Source organism: Acanthopagrus latus, chromosome 4 (genome assembly GCF_904848185.1).
Source record: "Acanthopagrus latus isolate v.2019 chromosome 4, fAcaLat1.1, whole genome shotgun sequence".
Classification (NCBI taxonomy): Eukaryota; Metazoa; Chordata; class Actinopteri; order Spariformes; family Sparidae; genus Acanthopagrus; species Acanthopagrus latus.
Window position 1 is genome coordinate 21,466,045 of NC_051042.1, and position 17,108 is coordinate 21,483,152.

The 17,108-nt window shown below is 40.1% G+C and overlaps 1 protein-coding gene across 4 annotated transcripts in view; it reads left to right on the forward strand.

Moving 5' to 3' along the window:
- The window catches only part of cpne7 (copine VII), a 41,262-nt gene that overhangs the window by 7,388 nt on the left and 16,766 nt on the right, over nt 1-17,108 (forward strand). For all 4 annotated transcript variants that reach the window (XM_037096136.1, XM_037096133.1, XM_037096134.1 and 1 more), the window contains 9 exons: nt 2,682-2,864; nt 3,156-3,230; nt 8,181-8,255; nt 13,322-13,405; nt 13,492-13,581; nt 13,827-13,925; nt 14,126-14,212; nt 14,617-14,676; nt 16,908-17,041. In XM_037096136.1, the coding sequence (XP_036952031.1) occupies nt 2,682-2,864; nt 3,156-3,230; nt 8,181-8,255; nt 13,322-13,405; nt 13,492-13,581; nt 13,827-13,925; nt 14,126-14,212; nt 14,617-14,676; nt 16,908-17,041 (887 nt within the window). The remainder of the gene's footprint in view (nt 1-2,681; nt 2,865-3,155; nt 3,231-8,180; nt 8,256-13,321; nt 13,406-13,491; nt 13,582-13,826; nt 13,926-14,125; nt 14,213-14,616; nt 14,677-16,907; nt 17,042-17,108) is intronic.

A 17,108-nucleotide genomic window follows, 5' to 3' on the forward strand; every position in this document is an offset into this window, starting at 1 on the left:
GTGGGGTGAAGAGCCCGTCCTAGCGGAATAATGGTGCACATTTTCAGACAGCCTCTCCTGGAAGTTAATCATAGTGTTGCACTTAACATGTGATGATGATAGTGGGTAAAGATAGAGGCTTGAGAGAGAGAGGTTCATAACCAGCTCACTGTCTCACCTCCCAAAAGCTGGCCAATCACAACGTGAAGTGTGTATGAGTTTAAAATTAGGATGGGAAGGTGTACGGGGACGCATTGTTTGGCATTCTGACAAGATCTTTGGATGGACGATACTGACGCCTGTGTAAGATGCTTTTTGTATAAAGATGAAAATATACGACATTCACTGCCAATAGATATCACACCAGAGCATCAGCACCTCAGACTAAAACAAGTGTGCGCGTCATTTACTCAATAAAAGTGAAAAAAAAAGAAAGCAGCATTAGATCAAATAGTAAAATATTTCTTGCTTAAAATGTTTTCAGAAACTTATTTTCACAATCACGTTCTGAAAAACACCTGACAGGCGTACCAAACGTCATTATACATTTGCAGTTTGGTTAGGTTTTGGAAAACATTGCGGTTTGTTTTAAAATCAATAGCTATAATGAATGTAAGTTAACTTAACTACATTACCAAGGTAAAATAAAGTGACCCAGCCCTCTGTCCCAGACCTCATCATGATGTGGACTTTAATGTTAACTTGATGAAACATAAATATGGGTCGTAGTAAGCTGCTGTCAATGGTGACCTATATAGTTGTTTTTCTGATGAGGACACGGCACATTTTTGTGCACTGTTTGGAAGACTCACATGAACGCTCATGTGCACATACAAGTATGCCTGACCAGTTTGGCTAATAATACCAATAACAGGGACAATCATGCCATCACCAGACATTACAACCACGTTAATGTTAAAAATATCATATATTTAACCTTAAACTTGTCACACATCTATAGTTTGGTAATAACTGATGCGTGTATGTGTGTATCTGTGTGTGGGTGTGTGTGTGTGTGTGTGTGTGTGTGTGTGTGTGTGTAGAAGGCATAATTCTCATTTGAAATACAGTGCTATTTCTCAAACTGTCCGGTTCAGTCTGAGTATCACTGCCAAAGCGAGACGAATGAGACGAGAGGCCAATGTCACCACTTTCTGAAGTCATCATGACTCAAAGTCTGGACCTGTTCCACGAAAATGAAGAAATGACTTTGGACACCCTGCCAGACAGAAATGTGTCTGTTCAGGATGACCACTCAAAGACTTTTCAAAGTAAAACCTTCCGTAGGTCTAAAGACAGTCTGTTAATTATTGTTAATGGATCAGCTCCAGATTATGATGTGTCTGTTCTGTCATCTACACGTCTCATAAAGGTGTAATTATCAAAACATACATTAAACATAACCGCAGTATGTCATAAAGCCGTGTATTTACCCCTTTTTTATTCAGTGAAGTGTGCAAATAACCTCTGCACACTTAAATATCATGTCCAGTGATGATTTGTCCTTGTGACAAATTGGGCAGCATATAAATGTTCACAGAGCTGTGTGAGAGCTAAATCCTACATCATGAGCTGATGGGGCCTCAGAGAGCTCAGCCCTTTCTTGTCAGGCAGTGAAAGACAAGCATGGACGTTTTTCTGTATGCTGAGATTAAAAGTCAGAGCCCTCCAATCTTCTCTCATATCATCCGCTTGGCGGAACATAATAACATTTGCCCCTCTATATATACACACACTGGCACTGCCATAAAACGAGTGGGACACTTCCTAAATTATATTTTTCAATCCCATTTTTCAGAGATGTTTCTGTAAAAGTATACCAGATTCCAGTGGTGAAAGAAGCACTCACATCTTTCACTTAACCGGCAAGAGACACGTTTTTGCTTTAATTTATCATAATGAAGTAAATGTTGACTTCACAGTTTGAAGGGTATATAATAGTGACATGGTAATGACAGCATTTAGATCGGCTCCCATAAACAGAAATTTCACAAAAAAATTTGGTCTTCCACCGGTCATGAAATCTCTCGGGGATCCTGCGATCAGGTTTGCAGCCTGTCACCATTTCTGTCTGCTCTCACATCTCCATTAGAGTCTAAATGGATGAATAAACTCTGAGGAAAACAAAAACAATCCAGTTGTCTTTGTGACAACAGCACCAACAAAACCACTTAGAAATGTTATGTCTGTTTCCACTTTGAATAAAAGAAACAATGACACACTGTAAATAATACACTGTTATAAGTTAAAGTCCTGTATCCAGAATTTTACACAAGTAAAAGTCCAAGAATTAGCCTCAAATACCTAATATTAAGTTTTATGATGTTATTGAATTATTAATATTGGAATATTTATATAGGTTTAACATTAATGTTGTGTATTATATGATTTTTATATCTGATTATCCAAAGTAACTTATCAAATGAATGTAGTGCATTAAAAATGTTTACAATAACAATGTTTACCTTGAAATGTAGTGGAATAGAAGTGGAAAGGAACAAAACATGTAAATACTCAAGCGCAGCACTTGAGAAAATGTACTTTCCACCACTATAGAATACAGTCTGTAAATCACAGTCAGATGAAAGCTGTATTCCAAAAAGATCTCCTATTTCTTTAATCACACATTTAATAAATTCAAATAAGAAACATTTCAATGTCTGCATGTGTTCAAAGGTTTAAAATCTTGTGTTCCCTCTCAGCTGGACAGGACAGAAGTGATCAAGAGCAACCTGCACCCGGTCTTTGCCAAGGTTTTCACATTGGACTACTACTTTGAGGAGGTGCAGAAGCTGCGATTTGAGGTCTACGACATCCACGGCACTCACAGCATCGGCACCCGCGACGATGACTTTCTGGGTGGGGTGGAGTGCACTCTCGGCCAGGTACGTAGATGCTACTGTCAGCTGTGTTTTCCAGAATACATCAAATCTGGATCCAAGTTCTGTTACCGTGGTTTTGTGCTCTCAAAGCTGTAATTTGTTGGCCAGCAAGGATGTAAAACATAGACTTCGTTGGTCTGTGATGTTAGTGTTAACATATCTACACTAGCTACATATAGCGGCAGAGTAATTACTGGATGTCTATCTCTGGCGTTGATGACTAAGATCTCTTTACAATGCTCTCCACTGCTACGAGCTCAGGGCCAACGCTGTGTTTATCTTGCATTTCTGCAGATCGTGGCCCAAAAGAAGATGGTGAAGCCTTTATTGCTGAAGTACGGGAAATATGCCGGCAAATCCACCATAACGGTAGGTTTCCCACTTTGTGCCTGTGACCTTACTGCTCTGGCGAATGAAATTGTTTGGTTTGCTGGACATCATAAAGTGGAAGTCAGCGGCTAATGGCCAGTGAGAGCTGAGTGAAATAATGGATGGCAAATTGATGCATAGTAGCGTTGAGATTTCTGTGTTTGTTGAGTTTTTTTTTTTCCAGTCCCACACCTGTGCACTCTCAGGCACCATAACGGACTTTTACTCTGTTTTCTGTTGTACTGTATGGATTTTCCACATTAACCTCCCATGGCTCCAACCTTTAGAGCTATTTTCAAATACTTTGAAGATGAAGTTGAAAACCCCACTTATAGAGTGACTCCATGTTTCTGCTTTACATCGGCATTTCAAAGGTATTAACATTATCATGACCATGTACATTTGGTTATCTATGGTAGTGACTTTGGATTAGTGTGATCAACAAAGTTTATATCAGTCTGTCTCTATCAGAAAATAATGTTTTGTGAAATTATAACAGGGCATTTGTACATTCTCATACTGTTGAAACCCTGGTGGTGATGGTCATTAATCATCTGTTGTCCATTTTTGGTGTCATGGGGCGCCGTTACTACACACAGGGAAGCAAGCACATCCATTGAAAATTATGCATGTATAAGATATCACATGTGTCATATGTAGAGGAGGCGAGCTGGAGGTTCATTAAGCTCCATCTCACAGCTGACAAGCCAAGTGGGGGTAGTATATAAAAAACAGTGGTCCACCTTGGTCTGGGAATACACAAGGGAACTGTTGGCTGTTATATGGGGACCATGTCTGTGCTCGACTGTCAAGGTTGTCAAACAACCCAAATTAAGAGACAGAATTTGATTGTCCCTTACAGTACAGGTGTTCCTGTGTCTGTGCCTGACAATTGTTTATTCTATAAAAAAATAAATGTGTTAACAACATGTGTTAATTGTAGGGTACACATATTATCCATAAGCACACTGGGATTTATTAGGTATCATTAGTGCCTTATTTTGAATGACTGTATTATTTCACAACTAGGCCATTAACCAAGAATTTTCCCTCAATGGTAGTAAAAACCTGTGTGGGCTACAGCTGAATTAGATATGAGCAGAACCAATCTTTTAAAAGCGGATCATATTCTTCAAGTTAGAAATAATTTGGGGTTATTTGGACTCTTGTAACGTTTGTAGTTTAAGTGTTTTGTTACAAAACAATACAGCATATTAATGGAGTGACTATTCTTGTGGTATGACCGTAATATAAGGCCCATTCACAGCCAAGCATATTCAATGAGCAATTTGTGAGATATGGACAGAATTTGTAGTTTGAAGTGAACTTATTATATGAAAAAAAAAAATATGAAAAAGAATGTGAACCCTAACCCTTACATCACATGCGTTTATCTACGAGTCAGAGAAATATCTACTGAAGTTGGCATGCTAATCAGCTAGCCTCTGCCTGTCTCGTCTCGTTATACCGCTTTGTACTGCGAGTGGTGCGTTTCAGCTGGGAGGTCCATGCCAGATTTCACAAGCCCTGTTAGCTTTTAGTGTATTAAATGAACAAAGTCAACTCACAGAATGTCAAGAAAGGAAACACCCTTGCATCCATTTTCCTTGCCAAACAGACAATTACAACGGTGCACTTTCTGAATCCAGGCCAGGAGGCAAAATCTAGCGCAACTAGCTCCATGGCTAACTGAACCATGAGCTAATCAGCGAACGGCTGCTAGCTATAACCAAGGAGAACTAGCAAAGAGCAGCAGTTGTAAGTTACTTGGTGATATGCTGCCCTCTATGTTTTTGGCGCTACCTTCGAAATCTGGCCATATTCTACAAATGACACCTCTACCGTTGTTATTTATGTGCAACACCTTCCTGACTTCCTCTCAATAAGCAGTCGTCAGGAGGTTATTGAGGGGAAACTCTTAGATAATATCCCAGTAACTGTAAAATATGGACGTGCAGAAAAAGGCATTACGACAATAATGACAAATAAACAGCCAATATACCACCAAAATGAAAGATCATAAGCTGCTAGTTAATGGTAAAATATGTGTCTTTCAATATAAACTGTTACCGTAGACATCTGTTTAAATGCAGTCCTGCTGTTTCACATTAGCAGGGAGCTACTTTTTAACTATTCCCCTTGCATACTTCTACATACCCATGATCCCCGGCGCTTCGAGGGAAGATGTTAAAGACAGAGCCATCCATTTGAAATATTAGTAATTTCATCTCTTTTTCCACAGTTTGACTTATTCAAACCAGAGCCAGCAGCAAAGACCCTTTGAAGGTCTTCAGGATAACTGTGTGAATTTCACACGGGGGGATTCTTTTGACCATTTCATCGACTCAAATACTGTATAAAGCATTCACACCATGATAAAGTTAAACCCTCATCCAATACGTGTTTGCTGCCCACACATGCTGACACTAAGCTATCTCTTTGTTCATGTTTATTGCATTTTTTATATATCGCACCATTTGCTCCTGTTTTGCTATACCAGTATAAAAAGTGTCATTTACATGTTCAATATTTGTATGAATACAATCATGAATATATTGTATGTAACACAATAGGAATACAGATTGTTTTGTGAAATGGACACACACACACACACACAAACAAACACACTCATATATTATATGCATGTGAGGACTCATTTAGACATTATGCATTTCCTCAGCCCTTAATCGTAATAAACATAATCTTAACCGTGGCGGCTCAATGGACAGGGGTGATGTAGTCTAAGTGGAACACATTAAAACGTTTCCATAACTTAAACAATGTTTATCTGCTTCATCTTTGTCTGTAATCTAACTGAACTGAGGTCTATTTGAGGTGGTTTGCCTTATGGATCATTATATTCTATCAGAGCTCTAGATGGCCTGTTTCCACAAAAATGGAAGAGTATAAGGGCCAGGGGTGAGAAAAAGAAATGAGAGGCTTTTTTTTTATTATGCACTTCAAGAAACAAGTTTAAATGTCGAGAACAAACTTGACATTTCCAAGATTAAAGTCGACCTTTTGAGACTACATCAAACAGCTGATATGAGCGGCTCAACAAAGTGCCTCGTGTAGATGAATTGGTGGAAATGTCCTTCCAAATCGGTTGTAATAACAAAGGAATTATATGTCTTTTTAACTCATGAACACAGTGTAGTTTTCAGTATGAAGACTCTGAAGCAATTGTTACACTACATACAGAACGTTAAAAGGATGTAGTAACTTCAGACACTGTAGGCCTGGGCAGCTTGCATAGCTGTCAGTAATGCTCCACTAACTGGGTTTGGACCAGAAGAATTGACTCTATTGTCAGCATTTCTACCCTAGTCACGAAATTGTATGTGAACTTTATTCTCAACATTTCTACTTTATCTCTCTACTTTTTCTGCGTGATGATAAAAAAACAAACAAAAAAACTTCCTCCTCTCACCTGCCAAATTCCATGGCAAACGTAACAAATAGCCTGATATGATTTTTAACAGATATTTCAACCACTACTTATGGTCACCAGAATAAATGCTGGCAAAGTATGTGTCTGCAAAACTACAGAGAAGTTTCTTTATTTTGCAACTTTGAATTGTTTAGGTTTAGACACAAAAACACTGTGTTAGGTTCAGGAAAATATCATGCTTTGGCTTAAAACACCTGTTTTGGTAGGGACAAAAATGAATTGAAATCATCCTGAGGTCTCCTTAGAAACATCCAGTGATTTCACACTTATAAATGTTGAAACCTGCTCACCAGCTTGGCAGCCTTTTCAACTGCTACCATCACCGTCAGGTAATAAACATGTTATGTGAATGGGATGTGACACGTCTTTGCAGAAAAATTACCAGCTAACATATTTTTCCTGGCATTTAGGTTGCCCTGAAATGGAGAATCAGACAAAACACGCACACACACACACACACACACACACACACACACACACACACACACACACACACACACACACACACACACACACACACACACACACACACACACACACACACACACACACACACACACACACACCTTCAGCCCTCACCTCTTATAAAGATTTTCCCCTGCACTTGCTTTCTGTCAAGACAAGCTGTCTGATAAAAAGTACAAGTTTCCAGCTGTGCCAATCATTGCTGTCAGGCCTTGTCTGTCCCCGGCCGTGCGTGCTCTACAGCTACAGTTCTGGCATTTTGAAGTCAAGTTTCTGTCAGTTACAAATAGACACAGAGAGGGAGAGCAAACGTCTGTGTTGTGTGAGTGGGCCAGACAGCCCAGTAGGAGCAGCGTTCCTGCACTTCTTTTCTTTTAAGCTAACACACACATATAAACAGACAGAGCAGCAGCCGTTCAGAGATCCTGCTGCTACGAAACCTCACAGTTGAACCACACTATATGTGGTTACTTTTACATCCATAAAAAGTTAAACACCCGAGTAGGAGACAATCGCCTGTAACAGTGGAGGCCCATTAGTTTGCAGCTAATGGTGCTTTCTGCTCTCTAGTTTTAATGGTCAGCAGTCCTGTGTTAAATAACAGCCTGCTCACTTTATGAACTTCTCACAGCAGCACAGCAAAAGCAGAGCTTTTTTGGCGATGGAGAGTAAAAATGGTGGAGAAAAAAACACCACATATATGTTGACAAATTGTCAATAATGCCTCTGATAAATCTAATCTCTTGAATTGGGTTTCATGATGTATAAATGTTTGCGTTGAGGAAGGTCTTAAATATAGGCAGACACTTATATTTGTGTGAAAACTCCTCCAAGTTATTTTTACCGTAATGTTTTAGATGCTTATGTAATCTGCAACCAAACATCATTTGTCAAAGGAGCTCTGTATTCAGCCACAACAGTAGCTTTAAGAGCTTTTACATGCATGCTTCTAACATACAAGTTAGTATTTCTTGCTGTAAATAATGAAGCCCAAAGAACAAAAACATTACTGACAAATCTCATTTCCTTTTCAGGTGCACGCTGAGGAAATATCTGGCAACAACGGGTATGTGGAGCTCTCCTTCTGTGCCAAGAAGCTTGATGATAAGGTGAGCGGAGCACACCGTTTTAATGGAAACACAAACACGGTTCATATTTTATCAGATATGGTTTAGTAGCACAAAACAGGGGTGGTAGTAATATGATAATAGTGATAGTGCAGTGCAGCCTCAGGCACACGTAACAGAATTATATCTCCTGTAACTCTAGAGATGATAATGATAATCACATTAGTATGAAAAAGAGACAATAAGAAAATGATTTTAACACATAATGTTCTTATATGCAAAGGCGCAGTGATCATTTATCACATGGAAATCACATGACAGCGCCCAATATTACATTGTGTTCAGTGGTTCCACTTTAAGGCTGGATGTCGCTGACCTTAGCTGCTCCTGCTCTCACATCTCACACTGGCAAACTTTGCTGAAGGCATGTTTCAATCAAAAAGACAGCGGGAGCTTACATCCAATTACAACTCTGATGATAGGAAGTCGCTCCATGTTCTCAAGAGCAACCCTAGGATGCCACACTCTTAGGCTGACCTTGATACCCGGTGGTATTCTGAGAAAAATTTAAATTTTCCACAGCACGCACACACATTTATTTTGGAAATTGCAGTTTGCAGTACACAGCTGCTCTGACGGCGAGGCTGTACCTGACGCTTACATGAGTCTGGAGGTACAGGGTCCCTGCTGAAAATCCTGGAGACAATCCAAATGTTTGCTTTGTTTAAACCGATGCCGCATTCAAATAAACCACTGTTAACGTTCTGGATGTTACAGCTGTGCAGCGCGTCAGTTTGGAGAAACGGTGTGTAATTAAGTGCCTCAGAGACACCAAAGTGTCTCACAAAACAAAAATAACAGCAGCTCATTTGGAACCGAGCACAAAACCAGCTAAATTTGCCATTTTTTGTTTGCCAGATACCTAAAAAGCATTGATTTAGAAAATAAGACACACTGACTTTGTTTACATACACAGACAATTTAATTCTGACTATAAGAATAGTCCATCTGTAATTTGGAGATTGCAAACTTAACTTTGCCAGAAAAAACTCAGGATGTGTCACGTCTGTCGGTGACGTCAGGCTCATTTTTGCAAACATAACGATGTCAACAACAAACACGAGTGTGAGCATTGTTTGCTAACATATCACTCATGCAAAGTTATAATTTACATTCCTTGTGTTAGAGGCAAGCTGCTGCTCTGTCAGATTGTGATGTGGTCGGACAAGTGAAGAATTTACTGTTAAACAATATGAGTCATTTTTTTGGCCACCTGAGGGAAGAATTCAATATTGATATATATTCATGGCACGATGAATGTGTTAACAACAATAATGTCTTTAAACAATCTTAAATTCAGAATTTACATCACATGAATAACTTAAGTCAAGTAACAAGCCCAAAAACTGGTTTAGCTAATTTCACACAGCAGGATTGTGGCCTTGATCCTTCACTTACTGATTGTTTTCTGCCGTCAGAAAGCCCCAGATCAGAAGCAAATCAGTGCTCGGTCCAGTGTGCGATGATCTTCATGTGTGAACTGTTCAAAGACGCGATTCAGGAGCTCGCCGACACGTCTAGCTAGCAGGCTTTACACCTGGTTGACTTTCTGAAGGGTCGGCGAGCCAGACAAGAGCTACAGCCACAGAGAGCAGACACTCTTATTTCTCCTTCCCCCCTCTGCTGTCATCCACTGTAGCTCTCTAAACCCAGTCTTATCATGCATTTATGCGTATGGAGTGGGCACAATAATAGCCAATACTCTATCAGACAACATACACTTGAGCTTTTCAGTATTTGTAACCGTGGCGTCCTTGCTGAACCACAATACTAGCAGGCAGTCGTACATTTTCATTGCAAGAAATGATCCTTGCTATCCTACTACAGAATCCACTCCAATTCTGTTCATTTCTGTCACATCTTGCATGTGTGATCTTGTAGCCTGTTGTGTGGGCCCCCTGTCACTGATCAACCACGTAGCCCAGTGACCTTGAATTTACAAAGTGCTTTGACCAACAAGCAAATGCAGAAAACTCAGGAAGACAATTTTACAGAATTAACACTTAACAGTTGAGCCAAAAACAGGAAAGCTGAGTCTTAGGGTGAGTTAAAAACAAGAAGGCAGAACACAAAATGTGAAAACACAAAAGCCAATATGAGTCAAGGAATAAAATCCATAAAAACAGGAAAGATCACAGAAAAACCAAAAGAGAAAAGAAAAGTACTGCAAAAATGCAGATAGATAAAAGAGTGAAATGAAATAAGGAGGATAAGAAGACGACGTCACATCAGAGGAATTAAGATCAGATTAAAAGATAAAGGACTTTAAAAAGAATGAAAGAAAATAAATTGATTAACAATAAACGAATGAAAATGGTAAAAGATGGTGCTTAAAGGATTCAGTAAGAGTTGTGCTTCTAACTGATCAATTTAAACACAGTATTCCCTCTCCTCTTAGCCCAGCTTTTAGCCTTTAGCTTTTAGCTGCCAAATGCTCCACTATGTTCACTTACTTCATAAGTAACTTAATACTTACTTAATACTTACCATTTACTTAATACTGCTTGATGTTTGGTGAACTGACACAGTAAACGCTGGCTGTAAAGACAAAACCCACCAGCTAACCTGCACCCATTCTTGATTCAGGGGTCCATTGCCGATATAAAAATATGAAAAAGTGTTGCTTGTTTTCTTTTCTTTAAAGCTGGTATTTGTAAGAAAAGTAGATTTTTTTTTAATCTCAGTCCCAACTCGTCAAAAACTGACACTCTGGGATTGTAGGACGTGACCGCCGACTTCCCAAAGCGTCGGTTGTTGACGAATTGGTGTTATCAGCAATAAGGTAGTGATAAACACATTTTTCTTAACAATGCAGATTGGGTGCGACAGACCACTTGGGTGTAGCAATTTATCTCACACAAACAACAGATGATGACTGAAGCAGCAAATTGCTTATTAGCTGCTTGTCAGCCGTATCACCTCTCGAACCTGCTGAGGATATCAGAGGACCGCAGCGCAGTCGTCGATGAACGGGACGATTAACGATGTGATAGCGTACATCCTATTTATTGGTCACGATTAACATTACTGCTATTGTTAGCCATTTTTGACGTGCGCATCTGATCAAGCCGCGCTGCTTATGTTGCTGGCTATGGGTTGCCATGACAACAAAAGAGAGGATGCTACAGCTTGTTTTTGCTCCGGTCCCCCAGGAGATGTATCTGTCTAATGTGGCGGGAAATGCAGAATTAACTGTCTCATTCCGTGTACACAAACCCCCTCGCAGACACACACACACACACACACACACACACACACACACACACACACACACACACACACACACACAGACAGAGTAATCATTTGTTTTCCTCGCTGAAGAATCAATTGACCTAAATAATCAGTGTTGCTCTGCTCTCAGCGTGCACTTCAGACTCATGGGATGATTTATCGCAAACAACCGTAAAGGATGCAAAATCTTGGGCTTGTCTTCAATTTAGCAGGGTGTTTACTGACACGAACACTGGTGATGTAAATGGACACAGCCACAGATGAGTTCATTTGAATGGGCGTCGCTATGACGAACCAGTGCTGGGCTTATTGGCATGCATTCTGCACGTAGGAAGCAATAGTGCCACTGAAAGTCTAACTCCTCCTCTAGTGAGCTTCTAATATTGATTGAACAAACTAATAAAGATAATCCAGAACTGCAGGTTTATCAGGATGTCCGTGCAAGAAAGAACTTCAGAAGTGATTGAGTGAATAAACTGTAATGACCAGAGAATGAGGTGGAGACTATACGATTCTTAAATCTTCCGCTGATATCTCCTACAAAGGAGCCACCATGCTGTGCCGGTGCTCTAAACTGTACGAAGGCTCCTCCTGACCTTTAATCACAGAGACAATTACGTCTGCCTCTGCAATCAGTGATGATAACGCAGTGTCAACAGCCATTGGTAAAAGCATAAGTTTCCTCTCAAGCAAACCAGGGTGGGAGTTATGTGGAAGCCAGAGGGAGCCATTATTTTAATCACAAATGGATTGCATTTTTCCATGTGATGATTATTATTTACCTTAATGATATGTTTTGCAAAAGAAAAACTGACTTTACCAAAAACTGGTGGGAAACACAGGGACGGTTCAGAAGAGTTCAGGATGTGGCAGGGCTGCTAATCACGTAGTCTCTCTTTATCTGTCTCTCATCAGGCTATTACTTATTTATGTCTGCTTATGGTACATATTTTGGAGCGGCACATAAAACTCCTCCCAATATGATAAAAACCCAGATAGAACAACCCAGGATACATATTAAAATAATTGAAACATTGATGTTGTGGCAATGCTTTTCCATAACTCTGCCTGTGTGAAGTTCATCACAGCCCCATGGCAAATACTGGAAAACATTATCTGACTCATCAGCTGTAGATCAAATTAAATCTAACCCGCAGTGATAGATGCACTCTTCAATGTTCTGCATGTATTTCATTTGTTCTCATTTCTCTCTTGTTAGATAGATCTTGATCTCAGTGAGACTTCCTGAATAAACAATGTTAAAGGAAACATTCTCCCTTCTTACCCAGAGGACTCAATCGCCAGAACAAATGTTGGCAAAATATGTTTTCTGAAAACCACACATATGTGGAAACTTTACATTTCTTCATGTTGCAATTTTATGTTTTCTTTATGGCCAGTCTTTCATTTTATAACGTGACAATGCTGTGCTTATGGTCTGGTTAGGTCTAGGGACACAAAACACTTGGTTGGGGTCAGGAAAAGGTTACCTGGTTCTGTCGCGACAAACATGGCTGGAAATCGTCCCAATGACTTGTTAAAAATACCAGGTTTTTGGCTGCAAATTGTCTTGATCTCTCAAAGATATCCCTCGGCTTCATGCTTACAAATGTAGAAATGCATGTATTGCAGAAATGTTGGAATGATACAGTGTGGTTTGTGTGTGATTTGCAGAAATGTAAAATGCCAACATCTTATTCAGGCAATTGGTCTGCACCAGGAAAAAAACCCCAAAACATTAATTAGACTTTCTAATCTCTCCTAACAATCAGTTGTCTGAGTCAGTGGGACACTTTTGATCTTCTGTTTCTCTGCAGGACCTCTTCAGCAAGTCAGACCCGTTTTTGGAAATATATCGAATCAACGACGATGAAACCGAACAGCTTGTGCACAGAACTGAGGTACATTAATCATAATTCCTCTTCATTTGCAGCTACAGCTGCTTGTGCCACTTTACCCAGTATGTAATGTGTTCTTACTCTAACAGGTGATTAAAAACAACCTGAATCCTGTGTGGGAGCCCTTCAAAGTGTCTCTCATATCCCTGTGCAGCTGCGACGAGGAGCGGAAGCTCAAGGTAATGGGTCTTTGGCAACTGCAAATCAACACCATTAAAAAACAGAGGCCAACCAGTCTAATACAGCTGCAAACAGAAACCAGTGCAAGTCCTTATATAGACTGTATGTATGGATTTTAAGAATAGAATGAAGGAAGATTACTGATTATTTGAGAGGCAAATCAGTAAAGAAATATTGTGTGTATGACCAAAGAGAGAAAACAGAGAGAAAGCAGTAAACAGTGGTGTCCCTGTGTGTACCTCAGTGCCTAGTGTGGGATTATGACTCCAGAGGGAAGCATGACTTCATCGGCGAGTTCTACGCCACGTTCAGGGAAATGCAGAAAATTTCCAGTGGAAATAAGGTCAGTGAACTGAGAGGTGGAGTGGAGCGGAGGAGAGACAGCCGCGTAACTGTTTCATCCATTTCCAACATGCCTCTCGATTTACTCTGCTGAAATCGCTCACAGACGAAAACAAATGTTGCGGCGCTTCAGACGTATCAAATGTTGAAAAATGACACAGGTGTTGCTTCTGTTCTTCTTCTCGTCGTGCTCTGTTTAAGGTGACGTGGGACTGTGTGAATCCCAAGTACAAACAGAAGAAGAGAAATTATAAGAATTCAGGAGTTGTCATCCTCAGTGACCTTAAGGTGGGTTTCCTTTGCAGAAATATGTCACATTTCACTTCATTATTCTATTCTAGATGAATGAACAGCCTTTTATATTCGCACAGGTTTTTTTTTGTATGAAACAGTTTGCTAATCAGTGCTTGTTTGCATGTATATAATGTACACAGAAACATACTTGTTTGTATTTCACTGCACATCTACAGTAGATGTACAGTGCAGAAGTTCACATCGTTTTCCATTGCTTGTACACAATTTATCAAACATCTTCCCGCTCTGACCAGTCAACAGATTTGTTGAGCTAATTCCATTTTAATTACCAGATGCTTCACCATAGTTGAATACTCACTCTCCCACCCGAACATCCCTTCTTAGGTTTTGCCTTGAAGACATATTCTGTTTTGTTTTGTTTTTTTCTCTCCTCGCAGCTCCACAGAGTGTACTCCTTCTTAGATTACATCATGGGAGGATGCCAGATTCACTTTACGGTAATTTGAGCCATCATTGAATTGCGCCGGTCCTCGTTTCATGAATTAATGAACACTCTGAAGTTCTCTGCATTTTATTTAAGATCATACTGCATAAAAACACCAGCTTGTCATCGTTGGTTCATCAGCATGCAGTATGTAACAAATGTAACATCGCCTTATTGTGAATCATTACACAGTGTCCATGGTTGGAAGTATAACTAAGTACATTTACTCAAATACAGTGCTGCGGTACAGATTTGAGGTACTTGTACATTACTTGAATATTCTAATATCATGCCACTTCATACTTCTACTCCAATTCTACAATTCATGCAGAAATGTTGTTTTTATTTCTACGCTAGATTGTTTTAGTTACTAGTTAATTTACAATTTAAGCATTGATGCTTACAGAACATAATGAAAATGTACAAATAGGTAAACAATTACCTAACCAGTCATGTTTTCAGCTTATTAGGTGGGAGGATTTTCCCTTTTAATTACCTTAATAATCATTTTTCTTGAAAATGTTTTTTCCTTTTGGTTCGATGAAATCGTGTTGTGAGGGTGTCTCTTTAGGTTTTAGGTAATCATGAAGGCATTTCTCTCATTTTCTAGTTCTAGATTTTTTTTTTTTTTCACAAAACAAACAATACGTGGCGAATATAATGAGGAGCTCAATCCATACTGACAATGATAAAGGGTAGCAGTCTTGTTCAAATTGATCTCCAGCCCTTGCTCTTTTCTAGCTTCAAGTATTTGTCCTGATTATATTAATTGTGAAGCAATTTTAAAGGCAATATGTCCCAGTCTCTTTCAGACCTAGTTAACATCATCCCCAGAGAGCAGAATTGTACCAGACACCCTCATCTGGCCCACGAACTTTTGCCATCCACTCCTGTTTGCCAGATCTGAGCCACCAGCAGGACATACCAGGGCCAGATATCAGCCAGGAGCAAACCAAATACACCAAAACTGGCCCACGTCCAGATCCACCCCACCAGAAAAGAATGAACTGTGGCCCAGAGTTAGTCCAGTCGTGGTTTATTCGGCTCGCTCTTGGCTGACATCCAACATCAGTCGCCTTAGGATGACTGGTTAGGGAAGCTGTACTGATAACAGCAGGTTAGTCTCCAGGGCAACCGAGGCCAAAAGAAATGATGTTTTGGCCTCAGACGGTCAGACAGACAGACAGACTGAAAGTCTCAAGTTAGATTGTGTTACATGTGATCACACAACCTGTCTAGGTGATAACGTAGGTAAACAGTTTCTTTAGATTCCAATACCAGCTAGAATTCTTACATATATTCATAGATGAATGAAGACTAACCTCACGGGACATGCAGTAAGTCTTGTGGGTCTGGTATGGTTAAATACTTCCTGTTCAGGAGGTGGTCTTCACTACACAGTGTCGCCACATGTAATGCCTTAGCCTGTTCTCCTCGACTGAGCTTCAGTAAACATTTCAGTGTAATGTGAGTTGACCAGTTCTGGAGAATTCCTCCACACTTTTACTGAAGGCTACTTTAAGGTTCTTTAATTTTTAGGTGTTTCTGGCAGCACATGTGGACAAAAGGCGATCAGCTTTTAACCTCTGGCTGTGAGACCAGTTATCCTCAGCCCAGAAATAGTTAATCTTCCTGTTGATAGTATTGGGTAGATCAGTAATGAGTCTGTTTCATGACCAGTTAAGTACATTTACTTAACATTGTGTATGCAGGACTTTATACAGTGTGGCGCTGGCACTTTTATATGAGACCTTATTCACCATAGACAGTTTTCAAAGATCTTTTTATCCTTATAACATCCCCTGTTGGCGTTTTCTGTCCATTCTTGTTCTCTTGTCGTAGGCAGCTTCATGGAATAAATTCAAACCCTCGTCAACTCTTGCCCTTTGGTCTGCCCTCTTTAGTTCTTCCGCTCCCTCTTTGGCTGGATTACTGAAGCAGTGAATGTTAATGCCGAGGACTGCCGTGGTAGAGGCAGTTCATCCTCCTGAAACAGTTGGCTGCTTGGATCCACAGTGTATGGGATCTGTAGCTGCTTCAATCTATGTGGGTGTAGAAAGTGCAAATTCCTACCTCTGATCAGATAATTTATACTGCCATTAGGCATACTGCAGTCTCGCTCGCACAGAATGAGCAGCCAAATAAAAAGTCTTTTGGAGAAAGTTAAGTAGCGAAAGAAAAAACGGCTCAGTGGATTCTGTGAGATGTGTTCACGCTGCTCACTTTGTAACTTCTTTCCGGCAGGTTGCTATTGACTTCACAGCGTCCAATGGGGATCCCAGGAACAGCTGCTCATTACACTACATCAACCCTTACCAGCCCAACGAGTACCTGAAGGCTCTGATAGCGGTGGGGGAGATCTGTCAGGACTACGATAGGTTTGTCAATCTTTTGTTTCTCAATAATGGCTCTCCGCTGTTGTGAAATAGAGCTGTAGAGTGCTTC